The 10,970-nt window shown below is 49.5% G+C and overlaps 1 protein-coding gene across 8 annotated transcripts in view; it reads right to left on the bottom strand.

Annotated features, from left to right (window-relative positions):
• Nucleotides 1–1,182: 1,182 nt before the first annotated feature.
• Nucleotides 1,183–10,970, bottom strand: part of meis1a (Meis homeobox 1 a) — a 29,459-nt gene continuing 19,671 nt past the window's right edge. For 4 of the 8 annotated variants that reach the window (XM_026169488.2, XM_026169490.2, XM_026169491.2 and 1 more), the window contains exons 9-13: nucleotides 8,627–8,703; nucleotides 4,166–4,224; nucleotides 2,797–2,886; nucleotides 2,381–2,495; nucleotides 1,183–1,580 (exon numbers count right to left, since the gene is read on the bottom strand). In XM_026169488.2, the coding sequence (XP_026025273.1) occupies nucleotides 2,437–2,495; nucleotides 2,797–2,886; nucleotides 4,166–4,224; nucleotides 8,627–8,703 (285 nt within the window). In that variant the 3' untranslated portion in view covers nucleotides 1,183–1,580; nucleotides 2,381–2,436. The remainder of the gene's footprint in view (nucleotides 1,581–2,380; nucleotides 2,496–2,796; nucleotides 2,887–4,165; nucleotides 4,225–8,626; nucleotides 8,704–10,970) is intronic. The other 4 variants (XM_026169494.2, XM_080302299.1, XM_080302300.1 and 1 more) reach the window with 2 other exon arrangements.

The raw sequence follows: 10,970 nt of genomic DNA, 5'->3' as shown, positions 1-10,970 counted from the left end.
GAGCCTTTTCACTTTAAAAAAATCGAGATTAAAGAGAAACGTGGAGCCAAAACGACGCAGTAGGGCCGGGACACTGAACGCTGATCTGAGACCAGTTTAAAGACAGAAACCGTGTGATGCTCGCCCGAAACACAACTTATAGTGAATGAAACTTGAATGAAGTCATAAATCGGGCTGATTGGAGCTTGTTGTGGACGTCTCGCTGTGATGCATTCGGATCATTAATGAACGAGTTCAGCATTAAAAACCAAACAGGGCAGAGATGAAGAACAGCAGGAAGTCAGTCGGTTTTAAACCCGGAGCCTTTGTGTCACTAGTTCCTGTTAAAATATCAATAAAGACAAAAATATTTGAGTTTCTGGAGCCAATCCCAGTGAGTCTGTGTGATTCAGGCTAAGCGTGGAGCAGCTGATGTGTTTATGCTACGACATGAACAAACGTCACAAAAGCATAAATTTGAAATTCTATTTCTTTCCACTTAAATTTAGGAAAATTAAGAATTTTAACTTGTTCAATTTAAATTCATTTATTGTGAATAAGTGATGGGGATCACCTGCAGTACCATCACAGCCCACCAGGGGGTCGCAGAGCACACTGTGGGACTGTGTGTTATGGTAGGGGTGTGAAACATAAGGCTCACTGAGGCGTCGGAGGAAGGCAGAAATTTTGGACTTTAATCTGTTTTCCTGCCGATAAAAACTCCTCGCGACACCCGAGCGATTCAGTAACACAGGAATAAATGACAGCTCCTGTTTTTGACCATCAACTGTTGAAATGTACGTTCAATGTTGTTGTTGTTGTTGTTAACAGGCGGCCTTTTACACACTCACGTTTTGAAACAAGTCTCCTTCATCATGCAGACAAACAGCTGCATGATGAGGCTGCAGGAATCACATGATCATATTTCAGGATTACATGTGCAGTTAAACATCTTTGTTTACCTGATCCACGGGAGCTGAATGTCACCTGCAGTTCAAAATACGTTTTCATTCCACCTTAAAAGAAGTCTCATTCTCAATTTATTCATTTTTTTACTTCAGTTTTTTCCCAAAGTGAATATTTGTTATTTTTTCCTCTTGGATAGAAACGTGTCACAGCTGAGCTGGACAATAAACTGAAGCGCTGACATTTTATTTCAGTGAGGCACCGAACGCAGCAGGAGTCAAAAATCAGACTCAGAAATCCACAGAATCAGTTTTATTTACGGAGAGGGAGGTCTCAGGGGGTCTATGGTCCAAAACTGTCTGTCTGCAGAGCAAACGGCTTCAGGAGTCCATCAGCGAGCGCAGAGAGGAAGCCGAGCTGCAGATCTGTCCGTTCTGGGAGATTACATCACAGGAAGTGATCAAATCCAGAAACGCGCGGTGGACAGTGTTCATCTTTGCCTTCACGATCACTGTCTTACCTCACGTTTCTCTTTTTAGTCCGTGGAGCACTCTGAGAAGGCCCGCCGAGAACAGAGGCAAGCTCAGGTGTTTCCTCATCAGGCCACGCCCACAGGGCGGAGAGCTGATGGGCAGGAGGTGAAGAGGCGTGGGGTCCCGCTCCACGCTATGGGGTCTGCAGACCTGATCAGAGTCCTGCAGAGGAAACACAGAGGGTCAAGATCAGGAGGAAGGCCCGACGTAGCCTCAGGAACCAGTGTGTGTGTGTGTGTGTGTGTGTGTGTGTGTGTTTACTATACTTGTGGGGAAAAACAGCTTTGCGGTCCCCACGAGTTTGAAGGCCACTCAAAATGTGGTTTTAGTTACAGTTAGGTCATGTTTAGGGTCAGGCATTGACTTGTGATGGTGAGGGGCCAGGAAAAGCATGTCAGTGAGATGTCCCCACAAGGATATAAATACACACGTGGGTGTGTGTCTCACTGACAGCTGCATCGTCAGTAAAAGCTGAGAGAAGAAAATCTCGTTGACTTCCCCCTCCCTCCCTCCTGCTTAATAATAAAAACTGCTTACAGAGTAATTGGACTCTGTGTAATCAAATAAAGAGATGAGCGCGCCTCTCGCTAACGATCAGTTCATTAGACTGAACGTGGAGCGGCTCTCAGAGGATTCATTGACCTTTAATCAGAGGGAACTGGCTTTAATTAGTGAGGAGGTGCTGAGAGGAGATGAAGCTCAGGCTGTTGGAGCCGTTCAGGATCAATCCAAAGCGAGCGACATACTGACATCGGCTGAGTGCCGCCAGCGCCGAGGCTGTGGGTGTTTCTGTCACATCTTTATAGCAGCAGATTCACTTCAAACATCCAGATTACAAGAAAGTCTAAAGATCTCTTTCAAATTAAAAGCCCTTTAAGCAGCAAAGGGTCCACTGAAAACACTAGAACGCCTTTAATTTGAAGAGAATGCAGGAAGTGCTGGCTCTGTGTGGCGTCACTCACGGTGGTTTCCTGCGACGCCGGGCGCCTCCTCAGGCTGCAGGGTGCAGGCGGTGGTGCTACATGTAGTGCCACTGTCCCTCCACGCCCATCCCCATCCCTACACCACCCATCGGACCTGTCACACACACACACACACACACACACACACACACACACACACACACACACACACACACACACACACACACACAGATGAAAGCACTGCCCCCTTCCTTCAGCTCCTCTGTAAATAAAAGCTTTTGAAACTATGAAATCAGCCACGACTGATCTCTGCAGCGTGACTGTAGCTTTGCATGAAGCTCAGTTCACAATAAGCCGTCCTCTCTGTGTTAAATCTAAACTTTGATTTCAATGTGCAGATTCTGCAATAATGTAACACAATCAAACCCACAGCAGCATAAGCTGTGTGTGTTTACCAGGCGGTCTGATTCCCACGGGCGTCTGACCGTCCACCATGAAGCTTCCCATTGGCTGGCCATCTGGGCCGTACGGCGGCGCTTGGCTCACTGCGGACAGAGACGACAGCTCGTTTTAATGGCGGAGGGCACCGAGGCCGTCGGCCGGCCTGCACTGACACCGCCACAGCCTCCACTTTACACCCACACACAAAGGCGTGTTCAGGTCCACACGCAAACACCAGGAAAAATCAAGCCGATTACAGTTGTCGACATGAGAACCTGAGCGCCAATCAGGTCCATCCGTGATCTTTTTCCCGCCCATCTTCTTTAGTCTCAAAATGTTCACTTTTTTTTTTTACACCTACAGTCTGTGCAGAGTAACTCTGCATGATCCACAGTCCAAAATAATCCTCCTTTATGTGATTGACTGCCTCCCCTCAGTTCATCCATCTGAGGCCAGCTGCGTTAGCGCCTCCCCCTTTACGAGTGGCGCCCCTGGTTACAGGAAGCGTCGGGTTTGCGTCAGCGGGTCACGCTGTATCTCCTAACAGAGCAAAATAGAAGCAGATCCTGCAGCGATCCTGTGCGCAGCTAAGCGCGCTCCAATTACAGCGAGGACACGTGGAATCGGAGGTTAGCGCCTGCTTCTAATAAAAGCTGGCTTCACATGAAAGCCTCCTTCACTCTGCTGTGGGGTAAAAACACGAATCGATAGAAAACCACTGCTTCCAAATATCATACGACTGTTTTCACTCGTGCTGTATTAGGAAAAGAGGCGAAACGTAAAGGAAATGTAACATCACATCACTGCATTACGTGTTCGAATAATGTCACATCTGTTAAAGCAGCTGTGACGTTCTCGCGGTGGGGGGGGCCATCGGTCGGACACAAACGGAGAGGTTTTGGTCCTCGTGGTGGAATCGGCCTCGGTCGCTGAAGCTGTTTCTCACCGCCGTCTTTCAGCAGCGTCTCCAAACCTTTGTGAGGAAGTCAGCCGCGGGGTTAATGCTAAGAAAGCTCAAGGGCCAAAAGGCTAACAGGACTTTAGCTCCACTGTAGCCGGGGCTCCTATTTGTTTTAATCCCGGCTTCAAACGTTGAATGGAGTGGTCGGTCAAAGCGATTAGTGTCTTTGTCTGGAGCTAACCCCGCCGGGGTTTAGAAGCCATTCAGAGTTTAAGCCTCTCTGCTCGCTCCAACGCTCCGAGGAACCAAGCGAGACGCCGCTTTTTCAGCTCGCCTTACATGCGGAGCGAGTTCCACTGGCGTTCCAGTCCCAGTCGGGTGTTTGGAAAGCTCACGCAGACACGGTGGAAGAGCACGGATACTGGAGGAGTTTCTGATTTAATGGAAACGAAACAGCCGCTAATACACCTGTGAGACCTCACCTGCTCTGTTTGACTGATCGATCATGGGCTGAACGATCCGCCGCCTCGCGTTGATGAACCTGAAAGTCAAAGAAAAGAAGTCAGAGTTTGTTTTTAACGACAACAATAAACTCGTTACTGATAAATCGCTTCAGGTCAAGTTTAAACACCCAGCAGCTCAAACTGGCTTCACTGGAAACTCGTCCACTGGTTTAAATTTTACCGTCATTTACGTGAACATCGAGGCCCCGATGCAGGCGTGTTACAGAAGTCGGGTCCATCTGACCTGTTACTGTGCAAATAAACGGTTTAACATGATCAGCACAAATCAATCAGATCACTTCCTGGAGATTAACCAATGGGAAGCCGTCGGCGAGCACTGGCAACGTCTCCTAAATACACTCTTAAAGCCATCATCCTGGTATGCGTGACCTCCGACCCGGCACCTCCTGTGACCTCCCCAGCTACTCCAATTAGTCATTCCCCCCCATTCTGGTCTTCCTCAACTTAAAGACCTATGTAGCCCCCCCCCCAAGTAAAAGCTCTGTGGTTTCCTGCTTGATTTATGTCCTCCTACACCCTGAGCCCCGGGTGGGGAGGGACCATTTCAACAGGAGGGTGGGGGGGGGGTTCTTTTCAGAAAATCAAAGGCCACAGCTGTCCTCTGGGGGACCGAAAAAGGTACGCGGTGGGGGGAGGGGGGGGAGAATATTTCCAGGTCAGTCAGCCCGTTAGCACGAGGCTGCACGAGCTCATCAGGACACACGAAACAGGAAATAAACGTCGCTCGCACTGCACAGCGCCGCTCGGCCGACAGCCTCAGATCACTCCGACGTCACGGTTTCATTTGGACGTTTTGGTAAATCTGGTTTTGGTCAACATCCAAAGAAAAAACGAATGATCTCCTCTCAGAAATGTTGAAACATGCTGGAAATGCAGGTATCCAGGTATCTTCTGCAGCAGGTAACACTGTGGGCGGGGCCAGTCCTCCACTTTTCATCGAGTCAGCACATGAAATAATAATCGCAGCATCAATGTAACTGTTAAAAGCACAAATTTAAAACCTTTTTCACCTTCAGTAGCAAACATCACATCCTTTCGACCTGTTGGACACGCCCGGGACTACATAACTCCGCCCTCTTCCCCACCTTCCTGCCAGGCTGAGAACAAAGAACGTGTAGGTGAGGAGGAGTATGCTTAACCTTCTCGTGAACTGATTATATAATGGATCGTCATCCAGTGTCAGTGAACATTCAGGTCTGCGTGTCTTTGAGAAAAGGATCAGTGATGAAAGCTGATCTTACTGAGTCCTGCAGGGAAAAATCCTCCATCAGGAGCGAGACGGGAGAGACAGGAGGGACAAAGACGTGCTGAAAACCCGCCCCCAGCACAGAGTGAGGACCCAGGAGTTTAATGGTCCAACGGTGTGGTAGGCCTCTTACAGAGGTCACATGGTCACTCTGCATAGGTCAACTGCAGAGAAGACGTACGCTCCCACAGGAACCGCGAGCCCCATCACCACAAAGATGTCGCCGCTGGGACCGGCGCACTCAAAAACCTGCTAGGAGCCGTTTCCAAGTCTCAGACAGGAAACACCATCCACCTTCCTGCTCCTCAGACCTCCAGAACCGACCTGCCGGGGCGACTGAAAGTCTTACATCTGGGACCGCGTGCGAGGCCGTGGTCACAATCCTTCTGCAGCACTAGGCCGCCATTTTGTTTCTTGCCTCCAACACATTTAAAGCCAGAGGAAAACAACGAGACCAGAACCGGATTTCTCTGAAATAATGAAAACTTCGGGCGTAGCCTCGAAGGACGATCGGCCTCCTGACCCCCACCGCCCGGCGAGGAGGGGCAGGGAGGGGCGGGGCTCGGGCCGCTCTGTACAGTCAGTGTTTAAACAAAGCAGATCTATTAATCACCACACACACACACACACACACACACACTCCCCAACCGCCTGCTTGTAAAACATGTAGAAGCTCCGCCCACTGAGGGAGTCATTTTGAGGTCAGCCCCCCCCCCACCACCAAGGGCGTATTTAAATAAACCAGTCCAGCTGTTTGCCATGAAAATGCCATTTACACCAACTGCACACCACACACACAGACACACACACACACACACACACACACACCCACACACACACACACACACACACACACACCCACACACACAAATCAGAGAGAAGACCCTGTTTCTATCTTTTGTTTCATAAAACACGAATACACACGCCAACCCGACGGGCTGAAACATGAAGGCCTGCAGTTCCTCTGACGACCAGCAGAGGCAGCAGTGAGCCAGCCCCACAGACTCACACCCTGTGCGGGGTGTGTACATAACTCGCCTGTGTGAGGCGTGGCCTCTCTGACTGGAGGGATGGCGACACAGGCGGAGGTGGTGGGGGCTGGTTTTGTTTTTCTACAGTAATCGGATATTTTCGACTTCCTGTTTTTGACGTGAGGATCACTGGAGCCTGGCGAGAAGACGCCCTTTTATTAAACTTAAGCTTTCACGCTCGCTGTGTCAGATTTACAGTTTTTTACAGACGCTAGGACACATGTCTCAATACTTAGGTCACTTTTGCAAAACTCTTCACACAATCCTCCTAACTGACCGTCAGCTTGGCAAAGCAGTTCATTTCACATTCAAAATGCACTACAACTACCAAAACACTTCATTCAGGTCTCAAATAAACTCATTCTTCCAGAACACTAGCAAAGGTTGACAGCCGACAAACACACTTTGTCACCCACAAAACAATGACCTAAAAACACTAACAACATGTAGCATTACAGTGTTTTCTTGTGTAAAACAAGGACACGTCTCTGTTTATAATTTCAATATATGTTACTGGAATGAATCAGACATCATGCAGAATTCGTTAATATTTGTTTATGTATTTTTATTTTTTTGCACTAAGTAATCCCAAAATACAAGAATTTGTATACACACCATCCACTGATACACATACAATAGTAATGCTAATCTACTCGGTCTTCTCCATTTGGCCACAGGTTCTCATCCACATCACATCTTATGTCATCTAGGGCAACACACCTAGGAAAGAATCTTCTGGCTGCCAGAATTGAAGGAGTTGAACAATTGGAGGAGTAACACCTGTGTAGATGTTCATCTACAATGAGAATCAGCTGTGGCTGGTTAAACTGCATTTTTAGAGTTAAAATATGTTTCAATAAAATATTGCTGTTGCATGTTGCTGTCTTATTCAGTTTTGCATTGTGTTATTGTTTTGGCCATAAGTTTAACAGTTTTGAAAACAGTATGTAAGCACATGCAAAATGTCCTGTACGTAAAAAGCTTTTTGGCAGTTGTTGTGTCTGAGTGAGAAGATAATTCATGAAATTTGAGAGATGTAGTCATTGAATGCATTTTGTGCCAAAACAATGATAACTGGTCCTCAGTTTAGCCCACATAGACTTCTGTTGTGCTCACTGTGTGAGGAGGTTTGCAAACGTGACCTAAGTATTGAGACATGTGTCCTAGCGTCTGTAAAAAACTGTAACTGTTGCCAAGGTAACGGGACCGGAGGCAGTGTGACCTCACAGCCGTGCATTTCACTCAGGACCAGCTTCCAGTCTGGATTCAGGAGACACTATCTCTACTTTTAAGATTCAAACTTTCCTTTTTGCTAAAGCATATAGTTAGGGCTGGACCAGGTGACCCTGAATCCTCCCTTAGTGATGCTGCAATAGACGTAGACTGCCGGGGATTCCCATGATGCACTGGGTGTTTCTTCTTCACTCACTATGTGTTACAGACCTCTCTGCATTGAATCATACCTGTTATTAATCTGTCTCTCTTCCACAGCATGACTTTATCCTGTCTTCCTTCTCTCACCCCAACCAATCACAGCGGATGGCCCCGCCCCTCCCTGAGCCTGGTTCTGCTGGAGGTTTCTTCCTGTTAAAAGGGAGTTTTTCCTTCCCACTGTCGCCAAAGTGCTGCTCACAGGGGGTCATATGATTGTTGGGTTTTTCTCTGTATGTGTTATTGTAGGGTCGACCTTACAGTATAAAGCTCCTTGAGGCGACGGTTGTTGTGATTCGGTGCTGTGTAAATAAAACTGAAGTGAATTCACTTCCTTCTTCTCTCCTTGCATCCTTCTCCTAGCTTCCTGCGTTTCCCTTCTCTCCTCGACACCCAGACTTTTACTGTTAGTGACGAGTTTATTTGGGCACAGAGCAGCTGTGCTGGAGAAACAGACGTGGATGCGGACATTTATTCACTCTACTGGCAACATTAGCACAGGTGAGGTGCAGGTGACGCATACTCCCAGCAGAGCATCCCTCGGGTCTCCACCTCAGAGCTCCAATTAGCTCTCAAACTAAGCACCTCCATCCTCCTGAGAGTGGAGACGAGGAAACTCAGCAGGAATTCACCCCCACCCACCTCATTAGGCTCAGGGTGGGGCCAAAGGTCAGCCTTCCCATAAATACCTGCGACTGCTTGGTGACTCACCAGTTGTTGACCTGCAGGATGGTGAGGCCGGTGTCCTGAGCCAGCTGCTTCTTCTGCTCCTCCGATGGGTACGGGTGCTGCAGGGGGACAAAACACGCCAACATTAGTGCGCTGCAATTAACAAGGAAGCAGTGAGCCGATTAGAGAAGGAAGCATCCTGGGACTACTGTTAATCAGACTGTGTGTGTGTGTGTGTGTGTGTGTGTGTGTGTGTGTGTGTGTGTGTGTGTGTGAGAGAGAGAGATTTTTACTGAAACACGCTCTGATCACAGCTGATCAGCTGGATTTAAACACATGACGTCTGCAGATAAACGTATAAAAATGACAGAAAATAATCCCTGAGACGGCCGCCGGTGTTTGAGCTGCAGATCCTCTGAAGATTCAGTGACTGTTATGTAAAGTTTGAGTTTCTGTAACCTGCAGCTGCAGGTGTGGACGGTGTTTTTTCAGTTTTAATATGTCTTTTGTTTTCTATGCTGTGAGTGAAAAATGTGTCTCTGAGACGTTACGGCGTCCCGGCTGTCTGCAGCTCACCTTGTGCCAAATGTCTCAAAGCAACGTTTGTGGAAAACAGCACTTTAAATAAAGCGCCGGGGGCTCGGGTGGGGGTTCATGTAAAGTTCATGTTAATGAGGTTCAGCAGCGCCATGAACAGTAAATAATGTCTTCAGTTTGTTGGTGCGCTGACTGAAACCAGCTGCTGCCGCCCGGCCCCACAGAGCAGCACCTCCACTAACACCACCCTCGGTCCAGTCTGCAGACACCCAGATGTGCAGACCAGCAGGGACAGCACGCTCAGTTCCAGGTTAGACTCATAGTGATGGAGCCCCACACTGTCACTGACTTTCACCAGTCGACACTTCTGTAAAGCCGGACTTTCATCCAGAGAGGAGGCCGACTGAGTGACAGGAAGGTTTGTAGCAGAGTCAGAGCTTTGCAGGACTCTGCAGGACTCTGCGGGACTCTGCGGGGCTCTGCGGGGCTCTGCGGGACTCTGTGGGACTCTGCGGGACTCTGTGGGACTCTGTGGGGCTCTGCGGGGCTCTGCGGGGCTCTGCGGGACTGTGGGGCTCTGTGGGACTCTGTGGGGCTCTGTGGGACTCTGCGGGGCTCTGTGGGGCTCTGCGGGGCTCTGTGGGACTCTGCGGGACTCTGCGGGACTCTGTGGGACTCTGTGGGACTCTGTGGGGCTCTGCGGGGCTCTGTGGGACTCTGCGGGGCTCTGTGGGGCTCTGCGGGGCTCTGTGGGACTCTGCGGGACTCTGTGGGACTCTGCGGGGCTCTGTGGGACTCTGCGGGACTCTGTGGGACTCTGTGGGGCTCTGTGGGGCTCTGTGGGGCTCTGCGGGACTCTGTGGGGCTCTGTGGGATTACAGGGATAAAGCTTCCCTCTGAGCCGGGCCGTCTCTCGGGCCCTAATCAAGGGTTTAAAGGTGGATAAATGTACGGTGGTATTAAAGACGGCTCTGAGGGCGACGGCGGAGGCGTAAATAGAGGGTGGAGCGGCGAGAGGCTGGGAGGCTTCGTCCTGTGGCGGCAGAAAGGAGAAGCTGGCAGGTTTCTTTCAGCACCTCCTGCTTTGACTAAAACCCAGTTTAAGGTTTCACCACCTCCTCCCTTCATGTGGCGAGCAGGGAAACGTCCCGTCCTCCTGCCAGAGCTCTGTGATCTGATAGCAGGTAATTGTCCTAAACAGCATCTAATTGGCCACAATCAGCACGCCGTTTCGTCACGTTTGAGCGGCGTTCTCTGGGGGAAGGCTGCTAACGTGTCTCCGGGGAAGGTTTTCATCACAAACTGGATGAGTTAAAGGAGAACAGAGACCCCGGGCTGTTTACAGACAGACGGCGCTCATCGCAGCTCTGAAACCACAGCTGCCCCCGTCAGAGGGCGGAGTCAGCCCCCACACATAGCCAACACGACTCTGTAACTGTGCAAAAGAAATGTAACTAACATCCACCCATCTCTATTCCTCATCTTCATCACGACGCTTCTTCCTCTGAACTGCATTGCTGCTGAGACTGCAGGGGTGGATTCTGATTGGACAACCTGTGGAAGCCAGCTGAGGGGAGGGGCAGCACTCAGAGCCTGACGGAGCCTGTGAGTGTGCTGAATAAGTGTTTACATGTTTATACGTGTGTGTAAATATTCACACACACACACACACACACACACACACACACACACACACACACAGACACACACACACACACACACACAGACACACACACACACACACACACACACACACACAGACACACACACACACACACACACACACACAGACACACACACAGACACACACACACACACACACACACACACACAGACACACACAGACACA

The sequence above is a fragment of the Astatotilapia calliptera genome, chromosome 6, assembly GCF_964374335.1.
Source record: "Astatotilapia calliptera chromosome 6, fAstCal68.1, whole genome shotgun sequence".
Lineage (NCBI taxonomy): Eukaryota > Metazoa > Chordata > Actinopteri > Cichliformes > Cichlidae > Astatotilapia > Astatotilapia calliptera.
Note: the sequence above shows the minus strand (reverse complement) of the source record. Positions and strands in the feature narration are given on the sequence as shown.